Source organism: Genypterus blacodes, unplaced genomic scaffold (genome assembly GCF_046128005.1).
Source record: "Genypterus blacodes isolate CSIRO-AG114 ecotype Tasmania unplaced genomic scaffold, CSIRO-AGI_Gbla_v1 ptg000012l_1, whole genome shotgun sequence".
Lineage (NCBI taxonomy): Eukaryota > Metazoa > Chordata > Actinopteri > Ophidiiformes > Ophidiidae > Genypterus > Genypterus blacodes.
In genome coordinates, this window is record NW_027466826.1 from 1,555,585 (window position 1) to 1,576,728 (window position 21,144).

General features: G+C 41.7%; 1 protein-coding gene across 2 annotated transcripts; it reads right to left on the reverse strand.

Moving 5' to 3' along the window:
* Positions 1–288: 288 nt before the first annotated feature.
* sptlc3 (serine palmitoyltransferase, long chain base subunit 3) lies at positions 289–20,772 on the reverse strand. Of its 2 annotated transcripts, none has more exons than XM_076163621.1 (12): positions 20,439–20,772; positions 17,738–17,914; positions 16,232–16,386; positions 15,103–15,251; positions 10,903–11,027; positions 9,658–9,751; positions 7,922–8,027; positions 6,144–6,363; positions 3,776–3,902; positions 1,819–1,954; positions 1,181–1,310; positions 289–1,078 (listed from the first exon to the last, which is right to left on the reverse strand). In XM_076163621.1, the coding sequence occupies exons 1-12, from the start codon at positions 20,556–20,558 to the stop codon at positions 965–967; spliced, it is 1,653 nt and encodes a 550-aa protein (XP_076019736.1). In that variant the 5' UTR covers positions 20,559–20,772; the 3' UTR covers positions 289–964. The 2 variants fall into 2 exon arrangements, with proteins under 2 accessions (XP_076019736.1, XP_076019744.1); XM_076163629.1 differs by having other exon boundaries at positions 20,454–20,768.
* Between the last annotated feature and the right edge of the window lie 372 nt (positions 20,773–21,144).

The following is a 21,144-nucleotide window of genomic DNA, read 5'->3' on the forward strand; positions in this document are numbered from 1 at the left end:
CAACTAGACCCAATCTGGCACACGGTGAAAACACATTCATCACCCATCTAAAACCCTTCCTGTGTTAATCAAATGATTACCCCATACCACGAGAATTTAGAGTTTAGCAATAATTACTAGGTTAGGTTGCTGTTGGCTCAGCTGCTGCATAGTCTGCATGCTTACTTTTGCAAATGTTGCGCAGCTTGTGTGCGAAACAGGACGGCAGCATCTTGAAAACAGCGACAATTAAGCTCTTAAAGCTGCTGCAAATATGAGGAGTCTTGCCACAAAACAAGCCATAACACCTTTTGTATTCTGTGCAGGGGTGGTTGTGATTTAATTGCATGTCGAAGAAGTAACTGCTGATCTATTATTTACAGGAAGGTTGTCATTTACTCAAGCAGATCAAGGTGGTTGGTAGAAAAGTTTTACAAAAACAGGCAAGTATGCAGAAAAGGGCATCTTTGGTATTTTCTGTTCACTTCAATCGACCATCAGTACTGTAAAAAACTCAACTCAAATGAACTCGGTCTGAAATGACAGATAAACCTTCTAACCTCAAAACATATTCAGGAAGTTTACCACAAAAAGTCATGACGGTGACATTTCACATAAAGCCCCATTGCTCTTTAATAAATCACCAATCTTACTTTTGATAAATAGCAGAAGTGCCCGATGTCATATATGAGAAACATCTCCAAAGAATAGACATAAGAATCAGAATAAACATGCAAAGTTGTGAACTCTGCAAAATGTTTGTAATTTTGTCTACAATACAATGAAGAAAAAACAGAACATCTTGACAAAAAAACTCAAATCAGATTGTCAGGTTGTGTAATATTTCAACAAGAGGTTAAGAGGCTTAAATAAGTGTTCTGTCAAATCACAATTCTTTAACAAACATATAAAAAGCAGCTGAGAAACATTTGGCCCCTATTGGCTTAGTTTTGACACAGTAAAGTGATGGCGTCAAAGGTGCAGATCAGCTGTCCAGCTCGTAATCTGTCTCATCATGGCAGTCGGGCTTATAGGAATATTTCTGCCGGGAAAACTTCAGACATAAGTTATCGCCCACCTCGTCCAGATGGTGCAGCACCTGTAGACACAAGACCACTTCAGAAGATGTGCATATGTGTACACTAGCCTGACAAAGGACTTTCATATTATTGTGTGTGTGTGTGCGTGTGTGTGTGTGTACCTGGTCCAGCATTGGTCTGGTGTGTGCTGCAGATAAGCAGAAGCGAGCTCGAGCCTCTGTAATCGGTGTGGCTGGAAATCCGACCACCACTACACCAATTTTCCTGCTCAGCATTTCTCGAGCAAAAGCCCTAATAAGTTTCAGGAAAAGACACACAGCTGTGACATATCCTAGTATAAACAGGTTGTGGATGTAGAAATGTTTGGTTAGATTTGATATGATATCAGATGTTTTTTCGGACTCATCTGAATGGATACTTAATATCCTTTCCGCATTTCATACTATTAGCTCAACACTTCCTCCTTATGAACCCCCATGGAACACAATGATGTATCATTAGTATATACTACTGAACTTTATACTACTACAACTTTAACTTAACTGTAGAAAGTCACACCGCCACTGTTGTCAGAAAGTGCCAGGCGGAATCTTACATTGCTTGATCGTACTGTCATACTACAGTATGTTTGAATTGTGTTAGTGAAATGGAAACATAAGGGCTAAGGTAAGGTAAGGTAAGGTAAGCACAGGTGTGAGTGAGTCTATGTATAATTATATAATTCTATGACAATCCAATCCTTAAGACTGAAAGTCAAAAGCAAGTAAATAACAAGACTTGAGAGATCAATCATACTTACACCACTTTCCCTGGCATGTACAGCAGGATTGGCACCACAGGGGAGTCATCATTACCATAGATGATGTAGCCCATCTCCTTCAGTCTGGCTCTGAAGTACCTGGTGTTCTCTGCCAGTTGGTGGATCCGTCTAATGCCTATTTCAACATCAAGAACGGAAGCAGGTTTACATTTGTAAAGCACCAACTCACTGCTTTGCTCGCACATCTCTAGTCCCCCTGAGAGAAGATAACTTTTACTGTAAGCTGTAGCTAATGTAGTGCGAGCCCTGTACCTCCATCTCGGCCATTCCAGACTCCACTATAGGCTTGCTCATGATTACAACTCAGCTGCAACAGCAGATGGTTCAGTTTTGTCCGCCTGACGGCACGGCGTACGCACATGCATGTTGCCAAAATGAAGGCTAGCAAATTGGATACGATAGATTTCACACAAAATCAGCGACTCTGGCCAGGCATTGGAGTGTAGCCATGACTATAAGTGAATGCAAATAATACTTAAGTATCACATCTATTTCAGATAAATATATTAGGAAACAAATCAAAGGCGGCAGAGGGGCTGTGCTCTGCTAACCCCCTGGTTTCCCTAATGAAGTGGATCGCTGGGGAGCCAGATTTGCTCGATGGCTGCAGTAGAATTTGGCATGGCCAAGTCTTGGAACACAGCTCTGTTTCCCTCTGATTACCTGAGAACAGATTGGCAGTTTCTACAAAGGGATGTAAGAGAGCACTTTAAACCCCCTTATCTCAGCAGAGAGAGAGACAGAGGAAAAACACAACATTCAGTCATCTGCCAAAAAGCGCAGGCTCCATTTTGTAAATTGTTCCTCTCTGTAAAGATAGAGGGCATGGAGGTCAAAAGCGTGCTGGCAGTAGCAGGAATCGTATGAATAGGTGAGTGTGTGGATGGGCCTGTGTGTGTCTGAGCTGTTGCCCTCTGTTTGGCTTTCAGTGCAAAATACAAAATAAAAGAGACAGCTGAAGTGGCTGTAAGAGAGAGAAAATACAATCAAATCAGGCATATTCCGGAAGATCAATCTGAGGATCAGATCACAGTGGGCTTTTGTATTTGTGTGAAGGATGACAGAACTGATGCTTTCAAAGACCACATTGTCTGCTGCCTTCCCTCCCTTCCATAAGACAGGTGAGGACTGATTTCTTTATAACAGCGATGTCCCCGGGCCATGTCAGATACAAAACATGTTTGGTTCAGAGCCATGAGAGAGTTACATCTGGGCTCGGAAACTATACATTAGCCGTAGGACATCGGTCTTTAGTTTATGGAGTGACAAAATAATTACAATACTTAGATATACACCCATCACTCTAGGTGTTCTTCATTTACGATGCCACATAGTTGACCTGGCAGCTTCTTTTCTCCTTTTTCAATTTCCCACCATGAGATCAACAAAGTACCTTGGCTCTTATTGCGAATACTAGCATATCTTCTACACATAGTACTACTCCTTTTCTACGAGAATCACTATTACCTATACTAACCCTCCTACTTCCAACAGCCAAACAGTCAGAGAGGAATTCTGCTAGTATTGTAGTAATGACTACTTCCTGGCCCTGTGTCCGATGCCATTACGGCAGAAACTTCTCAGAGGTACAGGTTTCCTCACAACACACACATGAAACTGATTTCCTCCATGTAAGGGTCACGTGTGCACGTCACTGCACGTCGCCCCCTTTTTCTACCGCTGCAGACCTCTGTAATTGCTTACACATTTTCAGACCGAGCAGCTGTTTGTCTTTCCCTGCAGGTCTGAGCTTATCCGTAATGCTAACACTGGCACTGAACTCTGGATTTGGTTTGCTTTGTTTCCATAAAATTTATAGAAAGGTGTAAAAATTTATACCTAAGACATAACATTTGTCTGTGTAAAGAATAGCAGAATGGTGAGTGAAGATTGTCGGTGACATGAACTAGAGTTAGACCTGCTGTGAGGTACTCACCCTCTGTGCTCCCGTCTGTTCCCATGATGCATTTTATGACACGAATGATCTGCTCAATGATCGCCGGGCACATAGCTGAGGCATACACTGCACTGTGAGAGTGGGTTCGCAGGTAGTCCACCAGCGTCTGCAATATCAGAGAGGGACATCCATTTAATATGTCTACAATATATTCAAAAATGAAATATTTATTGGCTTAATGGATCAATTCTGCATATTTATATGAGGATATATATATATATATAAATAATTTCACATCTTCTTCTGCATTTGAAAGAAGGATGGCCCTGCACTTTTCTTTGAGGGCCACTAGAGAGAGCTCATGTACAGTTGACGCCTGAGAAGCAATTAAAATATCACTAGTGATTTCTTGTCACTGTGATCAGTATGGCATCCTGACTGTGAGCTGGATCCTTTCCTGGTGTGCACTGGGAGGGAGCCAGAGCTCTAATTTGCGAAGGAACCGATGCTGAAGTGAGCAAGCATGAGGACCGTCATGCTCATTATTCCCTAAATGTCAGCAGTAGATTAATACTGCAAGTGGTTGACAAGAGGAGAGCAGCGTTTCAGGGAAACTGAACTCAATTGGTCACGGGTCCCTAGAGCGCGTGTGCGTAAGTGCTCTGAGGTTTGAGGAGGCTGAGAGCGGTGAGGGGCCGCCGCTCAGTGGCTGCATGGTGGCTGGCGGGCAAGGGGGCCGATGACACAAGAGCCCGAGATGCTGCCATTTCCACATGCTGCCGCTACGTTCCGAGTGGGCGAATGGACTGTGGCCTCCCCGCCGGAGTCGTGACGGGCAGGGATTTTTAGGGGAAATACTTAAAGTGTAAGGAGAAGAACCCTGAAAGAACCTGACATCTGTTTCCATTTAAAGCTGGGGATTTTCACTGCTTTAGGGCCCCGCAGGATTTTGGTGCGACTAAAGACAAACCCTGTTAAGAGAACATGTCCGAAATCCATCTCAGGTCTGTGGGGGACGGAGCACGGTCTTAAGTGTAGAGATATGTTCATAGATAGCCACAATGCCACAGACTAGAAGCAACGCCAGAACAACACACGCTCATGCATGCACGCATACTTCAACGGATGTATTTAGTATCCCAATTTCAATGCCACATGAGCATTCGGTTTAAGGGTTAATGAACAAAGCCTCCTCCACGCAAAGGTTGAAGTGAATTACAAGGAGCGTGAAGTAAATTCATTGGCTTATTTATTTTTGGTGCCCTCATAAAATAGCTATAATATGACTGTTTTCCAGAACACATCTGCAGAGTCTTTTGTTGGTCAACCAGAATCCGTTTAATGTAGGATTTGGGGGATTTCACCACAACAACAAATACGTCAAATCTAAAGGCTTTCTCTCTCTTCTGTCAGGAGTTTACTACAGCCAGCTGTCAGAGGAAGCAGCCTGCTCATACTTCAAACATTATCATGCTTGTTAAGAGGCCATCCTGTTAAATCTGGAGCGCAGTTCCGACGCCTGCCACAAGAAGGGGCTGGCCCTCTGCCAGCTTTACCTTCTTATTATGGCAGAGTGGGGGTGAGCCGACATAAGGCAATGGCAGGAAGGTCCCTCTCTGAATACCTAATTCAAACAACATGGCGGTTTCCTGTGTTGCTTTCTAATCAACTGCCACGAAACCGGTGTGGTTATGTACTAAAGTGTACTTTTTAATGAAGTAAAAAGGAATTAGAAAGGCCCCCGAGGAGCTGCCTGGGGAACATTTGTTCGACACGTGAGCGCTGTGAGAAAGATGGGGTGTGACAGAACCAGAATGGCTGGAAAAGCTTCATACATCTTTTGAGAAACAGACCTGGGTGTGACAGTACTGCGCAGCGCACAAATACTTTTTACAGCGTATATTAGCCTGCTTTAGAGCTGCATCGTAGATAATGGCCACTGCCAGGTAGCTTAATTAATGACGAGAGTAAGTTGAAGCTGTTTTACAGTAATTAATGCCATCTACATGCACCATGACCCAGGTCTGGTCCAGGTGGATTAATTTCCTGTAATGGCACAGCGACCAGACTGGTGCATGTCTGACTGGGGGAAAAGTGGTCTACCACTGATATTGATGTTCGATGTTGTTGCAGGTGTGCTATAAATTGGAGAGAAAATTATACAAACGATGATGGATGACACAATTAATTAAAATAGGTGGGGCCATTGGTAAGTAAATCACTACCTGTTTGGTTGAGAAGGAAGAACACACCACCTCTTCTATCAGATGTTGAATACAAATAATAAATGCATCTGTATACAAATGTTTATCAAAGGATAAAGTGAATAGTATAGTGCGTATATTCATATTCACTACAACTGATGAATATATGCATTGAAATCTGTAATTGAAGGAGAGCAATGAACCTTTTTCCCTGCGATATAGCCTCCAGCAGCCCCAAAGCTCTTTGTGAAGGTACCCATCATCACGTCCACATCAGCTGGATTCACATCAAACAGCTCGGTCACACCCCTCCCCGTCGGTCCCACTGCTCCGACACTGTGGGCCTCATCTAGGTACAGATACGCTTTATACTTCTTCTTCAGAGCGATGATCTCAGGTAGTCGCACCACTGAGCCCTCCATGCTAATGAGGAGACAATCACACAGAGTACAGTTAGAATAAGTAGCAACTAAGGGTACATGCATGTTTGGTTATAAATATACGAAGCAAAGTCTTGAATACAACTCTATACTTGACTTCATACTACAGTGCATCTGTACATGTGTGTTACATAATCTCACATACTCTAATCTTCCAGGAATCTTTCAACTGGCCTCCTCCATTTTCCTCCCCTCCCTCTGATTTTCAATTCTCTTTACACCTCTCCCCGATCTCTTCCTCCCCTTCAGATGCAAGCCTTTTATGGCCTCGAACATGCAGCCTTACAGACACAGAGGGGAGTGTATGGCACAGGGAATGGAGCGATCCCAGGCCTGCTATGGCGATGAGAACATCTGTACCCCAAATTACATAAGACAGGGTTTCATTTGGATCTCTGCAGACATCAAAGGCGAGGCCAGGATATAGCTAAAGCATGCTTATGTCTTATCCCAGCCTTTTGATGTTACCAGAGAAGAGATTGAAAGAGCATTTGTTCTTTTAGTGCTTAGAGAGTTCCTGATAAGCCCAATTTGATGACGTGCAATTAATCTGTCACTCAAATAATCGTGGGAGAATTAATCATTATATTAATGTCACTTGATGGCCATGATCAAGGTTTTTCATTTCATGTGAGAGGAGTAAACATAAAACAATTAAAGCATAAAGTAATCGTCCCCTGGCTGAATGTGAAAAATGTGAAGATATCTTTGGGGAAAATAACATGTAGTCTCCAATCAACAAGCAATACGTCAAGTTTGAGTTCAAAAGGATTAAGATGAAAGAGGCGATTAAGAGCGAAAAGAGAGAAGAATAGAGATGAGAAAATGTTCCTGATAAACAGTTGAAGCTGTGTGTGCAGCCAAGTCAATCTCTGTGGCTCTATTTGGCCTTGATTTGGAACTAATGAGCAGATGGAGAGGGTCACTAAAGCTCAGGATAGCTCACTGCTGGGACAGACACACAATACCTTTCTCTCCTCTAAAGTAATCAAACAGTGGCCGACCATCCAAATTCACACACGTACAGACACGCGCGCACACACACACACACACACAACCACACACACACAGAGAGAGAGAGAGAGAGAGAGAGAGAGAGAGAAACACACACACACAGAGAGGTGGAGAAACACACACACACCACACACACACACACACACACACACACACACACACACACACACACACACACACACACACACACACACACACACACACACACACACACACACACACACACACACACACACACACACACACACACACACACACACACACACACACACACACACACACACACACACACACACACAGAGAAACACTGACTATTATTCAAGGGGAGAGAGGGAAGCAATTGAAAAAGAGACCATTATAGGGGCTGCTAAACACAGACTGAGACTCTCCTCGGGTTACAAATTAAGGTTTCTACCTGAGCGGAGTCTGAATCCGCTTGTCTGTGAGACGTCTGTGAGGGAAGGACAATACTGGCATTTCTGTGTGTGTTTATGTGTGCAACTGTGTGTGGCATAATTACAGCGGACCTATAGATGCCTTCCACCATGATGAGAATCTTCCTCCAGGGCCTGTGGGTGCGAGGCTGTCCTGAGCAAACCGCCTCTCTTAGCATCTTCTCTAGACTGTGCATGTCTGAAATACACACACAGACACACACACAGCCACACACACACACACACACAGAGAGAAGGGAGAAAATGAAAGAGCAGGCAGGTGAGAAACTAAACAATCCAAATCTGCACATTATTATTCAGGGGAAAATAAAACCCGGTGCAGATAATTGCTGTAATTCAATGCAAGACAAACTATGCTAAAGTTTGTAATCGGATCAAAGGAAAAAAACGCACAAGAATGTAAGATATGGAGAATAGCAATGAGCAGAGCAAATCCGAACATGCAGCTAAAATTGCCTATAACAAAACAATGTTGACTAATCATTTGCACAGGGCGGGGTTGTTCACAGGAGCGCACAACAAACGACTTCAACTGCCAGAAACACCTTCTACCAGCTACAAACAGGAAATATCTCTGCTGTATGCAGCTAATGAACACCTGCAAAGTATGTATCAGATAGGATTACTAACTGAGCTAAATATGGGTTTGGACAAAGGTCTCTCTGTGTGGTCGGTGTGAAATCATCAAATGTTATTTTCATCAGCACAATTCCCCAGGTAGGTTTGACACTGTAAATGATTGTTATCCTTAGCTGGAAACCAGCAGATGGCAGTGTTGAACCGAATTTAATGAAAAGCATCATGCACCCTAAAGACTTCAATAAATACCACTGAGCAGCAAGGATAACTTCTCAAAGAATTCATCCGTGAAATAATAATCTGTCACAGATTGACATCACTGATTCACCACCAAAACAGTAGAAGCTGAAAATCTCAACAGTTAAAGGGGAATTTACAGTTGCTTTCTGTGTGTGCACACCTGCAGACCACAGTCAAGAAAATCTGAAGTGCTGAGCCACGGGTGGCGGAGATACAGTTCGACTACAGGGGAGGAGGATGATAACAATGCTTCTACATAAGGCACAGCTTGTTCATAGTCATGACAGTGTTCTTATCTCATCTTTGTTTTAGCCCTCTCTGCCACTAGACAGAAGGCAAAAGCGTAATCTTGTGCTGTCTAAAGTGGTATGTATTACGCGCAGTATGACTATGTGAAGTATTTTCAACACATTCCTAGAGTAGGCAAACCAGTTGAACTTCTGTTGTATGAAATTCCATCTTTGTCTACACCTGATCCACTTTTAACCTTTGACACCCCAAACATCATTGGAAACTTCCCCAGAAATGTTGGACAGATTTGTGCTTTGCATCTGATAAGTGCCACCGTAAACTCATTTTATTATAATATTTACAATATTTTACAATACCTGCACTGACTTTGTTGGGGGTACGTTGACTGTTATGACCCTCTTAACAAATAGAGGCTGTGCACCAATAAAAGTAGGTTTTACTCTTCAGAGAGAGGCAGCCTGGAGGCAGGGAGGGGTCAGCTGTAAGGTGCCTGAGGGCTCTTTCCCCTCAGACAGGCCTTGAGAGACACTGCTTGTACCTGTCAGGACCCATTTGCTGCCAGAGGACTGGCACATGTGTCTCCTGAAGCAGACTGAGCATCATAATGTGTAATTCGCGCTTAATATTAGAGATAGGTAGAAGTGAACAGCAAGGAATAAAAGATAGAGACATTTCAGCACAATTAAAAATCGTTCACGTTAGTTTAAACTCAGGAGCTGAATATATTTCAGACTTACTGTTGTGTTTGAACACACGGATGGTCGCGCCTGACAGTCTGGCCCCTAAGATGAGAGAAGTGTGATTCAACTCATCGCTCAGTATCAAGCAACCCTAGAAACCAGCAAAGAGAGAACAAAAGTCACACCATAATATCATAGTAATCTATAAATTACATGATTTCATACATAATCTGTATAATAATCATATATAATCTGTGATTACTGGGCAGATCTACAGTGGGTCAGTGACATCATTCTTTGGAATTTGGGAAGCTACTACAGAAGAACCATAGCTCCAATGGTAAATACTGAAATTAGATTTGATGTATGTGGACATGGGCACTGTGCAGGTCTTCGCTTGTATGTACTGTATATGTAAATCATTTACTGTTTATTTCTTGGCTGGTTAACTTCCTGTCAACTAAATTTTAAAAGAGTGGAGTCCTTCCACGAAAATCAGAATGCAAATTAATTCAGTGTCATAAATTTCTCTCTTTGCATATTAGCATATTTAGCAATGAAGCTGTAAGCATCCCTGCATGCATAGACTGAATGAACTCTTGTGGAGGGGATGCTGACACCCTCTAAGTGACAGATACCCTTGGTTTGGCCCGGGGTCCAGTAGGCCCTGTCCCTGGTCTACCAGCAGCTGTCACTCGACAGGAGATCTGCCTTCCCGGCAGGCCCAGCCGGGCACAACCTGTCCCTGTAGGACAGATTTGGCTGCACGGGTTGATCACAAGCCTTCATAGGGTTACGGTGTGGGCACCATGAATGATCCTAAGGGGCTGCTACGCCACTTCAGCTGCATAAACGAAGCCATTCTCATCACTTAAACGGTCAACCTCCCCCTCCTCCTGTCCAGTCCAATCACAGATATTCAAGTAGTGTGTTGCTCCTGGTTACTCATGGCTGTCTGTGGGAGCCAGGCTGGAGTGCCAACAGGTCGGACTATGGGTAATCATACCCTTGAGTGGTGTTCCTAAGAAAAGCTGCCCCTCCTTGTCAATGTGTCTGGAAGCAGCTATGTATGCCCAAGCTACCATCCTCCTGGCTACTGTAAGTTTTAATTATGATTTTAATTAATGAGGGAGGGTCTGCTATTGTTAGCAGCTGAGTTTAGTTGACTATTATTCATTAATTTAGGCCACATGCACGAAAAGAACAAAAGCTGGGCTAATTACATTCATTTCTGCTGTGCTGTTTAACTTGTACGGAGATTTCCCTTTTAGGGTGTTTGACATTTTTATCTAAATAACATACCTTGCCAACAAGTGCTGGAATATTCATTGAGTTAGTGGCGAAACCCATTCCGAATGTCATAGTTGATTCTACTCCAAGGAAATCAGCTACAAGTTGCTCCAGTTCCTCGTGGATGCTCAGGTTACCTGTGACACAGAAATCACAAAAGGTGAATCACCCTGATAAGAATGTTGTACCTGCAGGTTTATCTGGCAGCCCTTCAGTCTCAGTGTTGTTGCCAGTCTTTGTCATCCAATCACAAGGTGTGACAGAGATAAATGCCTCCTGATAAAAGGCGAGAGACAAACGGCCGAAAGCACAGACAAGTAGCATGAGTGCCTCTCAATCTTCAGGGATGTGGAGAGATATACAGTACAAAGATTCAATATGTGGTAATTCAGTTGAATCGTCCCTTTTTTCATCCAAACTCATATCGAGGCAGGATTTGCAAGGTCTAAATGGAACCAGAGCAGGTGTGGGGGCTGAGACTGTTGGTGTTATGACATATGGGGACAGGTGGGAACCAGGATTAGTTTAGAAAATTAATCACTTTGGAATCTTCTACCTGACAAGAGTTTTTCTATTTTGTGCACAAAAAGTGAGTTTTCTAGAAAGAATGTATGGTATAATTGTGAGCCACAGGAGGAGAGGCAGGGAATGAAAGGTTCATATATAATCAACCAGGTCTGGTGGGTGGTATACTATGAAGAAATATATTACAACATGACAGTTTCATAAATAAGTATGAAGTATGAGTATTGATCTAAACGTCACTTACAGTATACAAGTACGTAACTGTCACCACCGGTGCCAAAAATCTTTCAAAATGTCAGCTTTTCTTAAACATATCTAATCTCTTTTTTCTCAATATTGCAGAGCTGAAATGATCCAGTTAGCAGTAGAAACAATGGCTCTCAGTTGCAACAATATCACAAGAGACCACACCTGCAATAACCAAAAGTGCATTAAATCCATGTAAAAAGGATAACGGCCAAGTTCAAACACTTCCAAGCGAACCCACAGAGCAGGCACTGTAGGGTGAAAGTTTCAGAGAAGAACTGAGAATGGCTACAGAGTCACGTGTATAAAAACATAATGCACTAACGAAACCCATGATAGCTCCCATTTGGTGCTTTTCATCAGTGGAATCGATTCATACATTTCCTCAACCACTCAGGCTCATAACCCCTGCCGGCAAGTGGAGCTTTTTAAATCAGACTCCATTGACATTCGCTGTCTTTATAGAACATTTTACTCAGCGGTGGCTTCACAGGAGTGCCCTGCCTCCTTATTGATATGCTAACCTCATAAGGGTGCTTTGGGTCTCCATGCTGTTCGGGTTAAGAGGGAGAAGAATCTTTATGAAATCTCACTCACGTTGGTTACAAGTTAGCTGGAATTAAATGATTCCTACTCTGGCAAATGGATCTAATTAATCCTGGCCACTAGTCCTATGAAATACCAAGGTCTCATTAATGACAATACCTCTGCAAAGGCCGAGCAGTCCCCCGGTTTATTGATAACCATCATCAGGCTAACACACTCCCACTGAATAAACCAACCAACCAACTCTGTTGTAATAGCGCCATTATCAGGCTGACGCATGTTTCTTTTTATTTTTTGCAGAAGTGGTGAGTGCACATGTCCACCAATTGTTTACTTATTCATTCATGAGATACAGAAACTTGATAGAGATACTTGAAGAATAAGCTGCGCTTATTTGGTGTTAAGTTATAGTAAATCGGTAAGGAATATCAATAAACAAAGAACAAGCTTTTGTCTGGTTTCGTCCAGACATTCTATCTGAAGCTTTTGTGACAATTGGAAGAGAAACAAAAACAGTTTTGGTTCAAATTCAAAATGGAAACGATGATATCGGAATTTTCTATGTGCTAAGAAATTTTGACTCTATGACATACTGTTCAGAAGCTATGGGTCAGAATGTAAAAGTGGTTATTTCAGCGGCACCATCAGGCTGCCCAGTCACAAAATACAATGGATTCTTCCCTGTATCATGTACGACCTTCCAACAAAGTTTAATTAAAATCCATCTAAAACTTTTGGAGCTATCCTGTCGGGAGTCAAACACGATAAAGAGACAAACACGACTGAAAACATAAGCTCCATGGTGGGTAATAAGTAATGTGTTACTGCTGTGAGGAGACAAGAGTGAAAAGTGGATTTGCAAATGAGCTAAATCCTTTTCTTCCTTGTGCGCAGCAAGTGACTGAGGTTTTTACAACAAAATCGTCCTTCCCAGCTGAGTAAATCATTTCTATCACTGACCTTGGCTAAATTCTTTTTTGTAGTCTGGAAAGACAATGGAGTCTATGCGTCACTGCTACTTAAATTCACTCCAAACTCGTAACAATAAATCCCAGTCTACTATGTTCTAGGTAGCACTTTGTAACCTTTGATAATTTGTCAAGCGAGTTTGGTATCTGATTTATGTTAATGATTGGAAGAAAAGCATAATAGTAATATATTACTCTAAGTCAATAAATGTTTGTCAAATCAAAAATAACATCTTTGGTCTTGACACACAGCTTCATCAGTCATCATCAAGTCTTTATTATCATTATCCGCTCTCTATTTGACGATTATAATAATAGTCACTGTAAGACATACGGAGTGTACATTCATATTGGAATTCACACTTTACACTGCTCTCACTTCTTAACACCACATATAGTTGCAGGAAATTATTTCTAGATTTAATTAACTTTTTGAACTCAACTTGACTAGACTGGATCTGAAAGTTCTATGTAGGAGTTGACCCACAAAACTAACATTCAATTGCAGCACGCTACGAAGTCTTCTAATATCCTACACTGTAGCGTAAGAGATTCAATCGTTCGTGCACACCTTGGATCACAAATGCAAAGTAAAACCTCTCAGCCAGCACAAGCACAGATCAAGCGCAATTAAGCACACGAGGCATGAATATTTGTTTAAACCCAAATGTCTCATGTGGAATTTTGTTTTCTTATATTGCCTGCTTTGGGTAAATTTCCAATTCAAGTAACAAGAAAAATCACTGCATGTCAACTCCAACATGGGAGATGAGGGCAGCACGGCTCCTAAACACGGGGGCTTTTAATAATTGATGCATAATAAGGTCACATGGGAGAATGCACTTGTTATTTCTTAAACCCTCCCAGTGAGGCTACTGAAACATGCACGACAAACCCACCATAAAACAGACCTATTTTGACCGAGAAATAAACATATGAATAAATCACATTAATGAATAATGGATGTGGAGATGCAGGGGCTGGGTGTGCTTGCACTCTAACAAACATGCATATCACTAATGATCACATGCTATATGGTTTCCTCTCTCGCCGTCTCCGTGGTCTGTCAAACATTCTGCGACACCGCACAAGAACTCTCACAGCCCAATATGAGCCATGTAGGTCAGCTCACCTTCCGCAGAGATTCATTACGCTGGAGTACAGTGGCGTCACGAGTGTCTCAAAACAAAATAAGCTTGAGAAAAGGAAGAACTTTGCTTAAGTAAACGTTTTCTATTGACTTGACTTCCATTGCATACTACTGGTTACCAATCCGCAACACCTCTGACAGCCAAATCGGCGCATTTTCCTACAGCAACACTGGGATGCTGAAACACGGGCTGTCTGCTGCACAGGGACACTTAGACATCATCAGAAGCTGGGATGAAGTTCACAGGATAAAAGATCATTTAAAATTAATCCGAAGCCCTGCATCCCACTGCCATCGCTCATATTCCTTTTGCAGTCTGCTTAATGTCTGTGGTGTTTCATAATATTACATTTCACTATATTATTTCCCCACTGTTCAATATGTACCAGGGATGATCTCATGTATGTAATAATCTCATTTTATGTCCAAACGGTACATAATTCAACAAAGGTTGGATAATTCATTCAACACTGGAGCTCCTGGAAGATAATTAGTAATTCTGGTGGTATAATTTATAAGAAGGATAATTAATGACGGCATATTCGATCAAGTAGAATTTCATCTCCAGTATCATATTCAACTGTTTCACTGTCTTGCAAAATAAGACACACAAATTAGAAACTGAAAAGGATCACCATCAAACAGCTCTTAGTACTTGAAATATGATATTTTCTGTTCTCGACCTCTGACAAAATACACCCTTGTTGAAAGGATCTGGAGGCATTAAGTGAGAGAACAAAATGAGAAGTGGGAAGATAACAAAGACCACAAACTCACCCATTTCCTGTCTTGTGCTGCAAACCCCGACACCATACTCGCTCGTTGTGCTTGCCACAGTTTTCAGGAAATCAGTGTTGTTCTCGGCGAAACCAAGGTAGTTGTAAGAGCCCATGTTAATGACATTTTCTAACGTCTTCCCGGTTAACCTGCAAGCATGTAAACATTTGCAATCACTTCTACACATTCTCCTACAGAGAGAATGAATGACACTGCATAAAAAGGAATGACAATTCAATTCAATTCAATTTGCAAGTTTGAAACCTGTTACTTTATAAATCAATATCTTTTTACGAGACATCAAATTAGGACAAAAGCTGTTTCATTTCATTGGACACATCCTTTGTAGAGCTTGACAATCCCATTTAGGAGGATTCTTTTGAATGTTTCAGAGAAATGTGGCCTTCATTTGTAAGAAGACGCAGCTGGTGTGCGTTCCTTCTCAGCATTGCATTTCACAGAAACCAAAACAATCACTTTATTTCGTCTATGACAGTAAAGAAGATAAATAACCGAAATGACTTTGATGCCAATGTCCAGAGTACAAGTTGATTTAAGCTCTGCTTTCATTGGGAATCAAGAATTAAAAGTCTTTGTAAAGTCAAAAGGAGATGGGATTCAGTGATGACGTAACCGTTTTCAGAGTTTTGTTTATTTTAGTGTTGGACCTTGCTTGTGGAAGCTACCATGGAAGGGTTTGAAATCAATTTTTAGAAGGGTTGCTCCATTTCCTCATCTGACCTACTTCTTACAGATCATAGCACAGATCATGGCACACAGAAGACAAGCTGCCCACTCTTCTCTATTTCATTCAATCACATTAAACCTCTCTCCTCCCCACAGTCCCAACCCCATGGTTTCTGTTCATATTTCATTCCCTTGGTCCAGAAATACAGATGCCCACATCTCCTTGCCAAAGATGATTTATTTCTCACAATGACACCAACCCATATAAACAAATCTTCATCTTCATCTGAGTTAGTTGGCGGTGTTGACGCAATGAACGTCTGATTTGCATATGCTAGTCATGATTTATGTAGTTTCTAGCACCATAAAAGGAATCAGAATTTCTAATAGATGAACAAATATAAAACTTTGTAAATGGAAGACCTTGTCTTAACAACAGTACCTGAAAGTCCAGTTGTAATCATCAGACACCCTCTCCATCACGTCAAACACAGGTCCTGGCACGCTGCAGATGGGACGGTTCCAGTTGTCTCGCACTCGCATGTACAGGTTACGCGTATAGAAGTTCTCAAAGTCTTGGTAAAGTGGCACAAAATGCTGTAAATAAAAAGGGAAACCCACACCATCATCAGCCAAGAACAGGATGTCCTGGAGCGCTTGTTAGTAAAGTCTGGCTGATATATTATTCTCTTGGAGAGTCACACGGATTGGAAACACTAACATTTTTCCAGGCACTGAAATAAAGCAAACAAATCTTTTTCACACAAGACAAATAGTTTTGTTTAGTGTATACAGCAATTCATAGGTAGGCGCTATCAGCCATAACACAAACTAAAAACCCTGCTTCTGGCACAATGAAAAATCTAATAAAACCAAAAGAATAACATCTGAAAATGCAATGTATTCTTCTATCAGTCCATCATAATGACACAATTTGCAATTTGCTCACTCGTGGAATAGACCTTATAATCAGGTTTTATAAGAGGCAGCTGATATACGGAAAAACACAATGCCTTACAACACAAACAAGACACAAATGAACAGCTTACGCAACGGTATGATTTATATAACAGCTCTTGTACTGGATTTCATCAGATTGTCCTCCTAAATACAAATGGTAACCATTACTTTAAACATTAATGAGAATGACAGAATTTACACCCAAGTTTTCGTTATATTTCAACAGGCTATCCGGACGATGCCATTTTTAACGACAGCGTTGGTGTGTTTACCTCCATTAACATTTCATATCTAATCCATCAAAGCCAACATCATCGCTACGGTAACATAAAGCTTCTGCTATCCTCAACTCAGTACACAGTAAATGACTCCTGTCAAACACAGCAGACAGGCTTGCCTGGTTGCACCTCCCCCAAGATACATCATCGTCTCAGATCTATGTTATGTATTCATTGTCTCTGTCCATGTGTAGTAGTCGTGGCTTCCTTACCAAAATGGCAACAAATTATGGGAGCAAAGTTTTGAACTTTTGCACTTCTACACTAGCACCACAGGGCAAATCATTCACATTTAAAAATACAGCAGTTCTTGGATTTAAGTGCAGAAATCTATGGAAACCCTGAGCCTCTAATATGCCAGAGCTCAGGTCTTATCAAGAATCTGATCTAAAAGCACAGTAACACAGAAGGAGCTTGCATCCACTGAGAATTAATTAGGTCTTCAGCAGATATTCTCCATGGTGTCCTGTCTCACCCATGGCAACGTTAAAGTGAACAAGGATTCCATGAAGGAAGAAGACTGAGGGAGAGCACAAGAGCTAAAAGTGAAATAATTAGGGGAAAATAGAATCTGTTGACACCCTCGGCATTGCGTGTTCCTCTGAGCCTAGTGCCCATGTGAATATTTGTGTCCTTTCTATGTTTGAATTTGTACAATATGACCATGTGTGTGCTGTGTGTGCTGTGTGTTGTGTGCATGCTTTACCCACCTTCTGTTCCTCTCTCTCCTGAGCAAGGTTGCGCTTCTCTATACCCACAGCTCTGAGGAAGTCTCTGAAGTAGCCAAACAGGGTGACGATGCCAAAGCCCAGATATGTCATGACAGCCACATACATAGGCGCCTGTTCAAAGGCCTCCTCTCTGTAGAAGCTCCTCGAGCCATTTTTCTATACAACAAAGGGACAACATAGGCTGACTTAAATCACAGTGAATAGAAAACAACAATGTTGGAATAAAAGTGGCCGGATTTCATTTAGGAACGCAGCAATTAAGTTGAATTGAAAGGAGATAGTAAGCCTTCAAAAGTTGCTCCCAGACTATTTTCCCAACACTGAGGCATGAAAAACTGGTAACATAATTTGCGAGTTACTGAATCCAACCGAACAAGAATTGTTGCATGATTCCATTCCAGTTTTGTCCAAACATTGTTATGTTCTCCACATCCAGATCCTTATCCAGACTTGGACCGTATTACACTTACTGGCTGTCTATAATAGGAAAGATATGCACTTTGTTTTGTTTAAATGGGTGCATAAAGTTATGAGTAACCCCTCTAACGAACAGGCAGGAGGAAACAATGGCCTACTAGGCAGAAGCAATAAAACAGGCCCAGGTCAAATTAATACGGACGCATGCTTAAATGGAATACTAATATGTTTACCACATTTCTGCCAAGCGGTTCTGCGCGGGTGAACCCTCCATACATGACATTTAGGAAAAAAAAGTTTTTTTGGAACAGAATAGGGTGAGGAGCAACAACAAACAGCGTAATGCTTCATCCATGGTAATGCTGTGTGACTGACTAATACTGATACAGGACGAGGCCACGGAGCTGACGCACGCACGCATGCACGCACGCACGCACGCACGCACGCACGCACGCACGCACGCACGCACGGTTCTACGCTTTTTTTAAGATTTTGTTTTGATCACGTACTACCTTGACCTATTGGTAAGAGTATTTCTTCCACAATAAGTTAACAGTTTTTCTTATACTTGAGAACATTCAGGGGACAGGGGACACACAGGGGACACACTGATAAGTTCTACCACAAATTACATCCATTCTGATCTTTTTTGAAATTTGCAGGTTTTGCAACACTAAATAACAGAATTCTCGTTTTTGTTATGGTATTTAAGGGTTCCCCCCTTTCGTTCTCATCTTGCAACAGCCTGTTGTGTACTTGATGCGATTTGGGACTGTCGGACCAATGAAATGACGTCATTCTGCAAAACTTGCACTTACATGATGTCATCTTAAACTCTGTATCACATATTATTGTTGTAATTTTTATTTAGTTTTTTGTTTCTGTCTCCTTTTTCTTCCCCTCTCTGTATAAAATTGTCTCATAACAGCATGCTCATTGTTATTTTAGATGCTTTCTTCAATAAAATGATTAAGTGAAAGAAACAGCAGTGAAACAAACATCAAGTAATATAATATGTTTAACTAAGTATTGTTTTACTGCATGGGTTCCACCTGCCTGGAGATACTTGCTTGGTTTGTGCTGTAGAAACCTGGTGTGGGCCTGTCTGTGTGCCAGCAGGTTGCTTTTTCTGATTGCTATGGCCTGGCCAAGAAGTCTGTTCTGTAACTAGCGCGCCCCCGCTGATTTCAGCAACACTGTGATTTATTCTGGAACCAGACCTGGCTGAGAAAGGAAAACTGATGTTTGTTTTTATTATTAAATGTTTTAAAAAAATAAGCTCCATAGCTATCATCCCAGGTTGTGTCTGCTGTCTTTCTACCAATCAAACACTGCAAGGATGTAACACTATTCCAGCATGAGGGGGAAGAACGGCTCTTATCCATACATATTCAACAGAGCTGTAATGATCGGGATGGTCGTGCCCTGTGAACCACATCATTTCCATGCCTATAAAAACATTAAGCAACCTGTGGATTGGGGTTAAATTGGAGGACACCACCTCATCAGCATTCAAATGCACCACCGGGACATGTATGGCCACTCTTCCATACAAAAACCACTCAAAGCTCTTAAACTCTTCACTCACTCAATATTGAATGTAAATTGTATTAAAACAGGGAATATACAACAAATGTTATTGCAGTTTGTGGAAGTTGTATGGATGCAACTTGCACCTGTTCTTAAATATGACAGTGTCCAAACAAACAAAATTGTTGCAACAAAGTAAGGCAGGTGAAGCAGGAAAGACTCTTCAGAAATAGCTGAGCTGCTCTCTGCCCTGCAGGCAAAGAGAGTGTGTTTAAAGAGGGAAGAAGAATTTTTGGGCGGGGTTGATAAATTGTTACCAATGAGAGGCACTAACAGATACTTCTGCGAAGGAATGAGCTGATCATGTTACTCTGTCTGTTGCACTTGTATGTTAGCAGCCTCACGTTACAATCGCAGTGATATAAATGTTACAGCGATATTACAGTAGTAGTAAAAAAAAACAGCACTCATTCCCTACGTCATTTTGACATGACACAGTGTTGGTTCCAGTTCTGACAGTAGCTCGATACTGGTTCACAAAGTTTGCTTACGTCACTGATACGTCGCTTTCAGGTAAAGATTAGTGATGCAAATATCGTATCTGTGTCCTGCAAAGTAAAAGCACGGAGGAGTTCACTTCCTGATGCCGACACCTTAAACTAGGCGCACTTCCAGCAAAATACAGGAAACAAATACAAACATACAAACATGACATTCATATATTGTTGTTTACCAGCGCTGGCAATACCTCTGTCCTTCTCCGATCCACTCCTTTTATCCTGACATCTCCGTTTTTCAGTCCATTATGATCCAGATGTGACTTTAACGTTGCCTTAGTCGCAGTTTTGGTCATATTGTTGATCCAGCAGACGGCGGGCTGGCGTCTGTCTGCTGCTGCTGCTGCTGCTCCGTGTGTGTTTGACTGTCAAGCACCGGTGAGCTGTGCTGAATTTACAAAGGTGACTTCCTCATTGTCCCCGCGCCTCTTTGGTTCAGCCTCTTGTGGTCCGTCGCTGTTTATATGCATCACTGTTTATATATAACACCCCGCTGACACTACACACAACCACATTTCGTCATTCTCCTTGTAAAGTAAAACTAGTTCGTGGGTGTTGTTGATCAGCTGCTCGTTGTGTGCAAATGTCTGTTTCCATATCACATTACACATTCACACATGTTTGGTCGTGTTGAGATATTGAAATTGAAACAAATGAAAGTGGGTTGGAATTCCCTTTGAGTGTCTATTTGCTTTTTATTCAGATATTGTCTGCCTGCGTGGGTAATCCAGCAATGTGGTTACTGTGTCTAAAAGCTGTAATTTAACTTAATAGTGAGTGCAGAGTGATAATAATAATAAGTAGCCCTACTGTCAAACATAGCAGATGGGTTTGAATACACACCTGCCAGGTTACAAGATTTGAATGAAATTCTGACTATGA

Bases quoted from the DNA above. Each gene is read 5' to 3' on its own strand.
- sptlc3 (XM_076163621.1), bottom strand. From the start codon at position 20,558: ATGACCAAAACTGCGACTAAGGCAACGTTAAAGTCACATCTGGATCAT. The intron at 15,252-16,231 runs GTACTGTTGTTA...ACATGCTTGCAG, and splicing joins GATTACAACTGGACTTTCAG to GTTAACCGGGAAGACGTTAG. The intron at 6,364-7,921 runs GTCCGCTGTAAT...TCTCCTCATTAG, and splicing joins ATGGTGGAAGGCATCTATAG to CATGGAGGGCTCAGTGGTGC.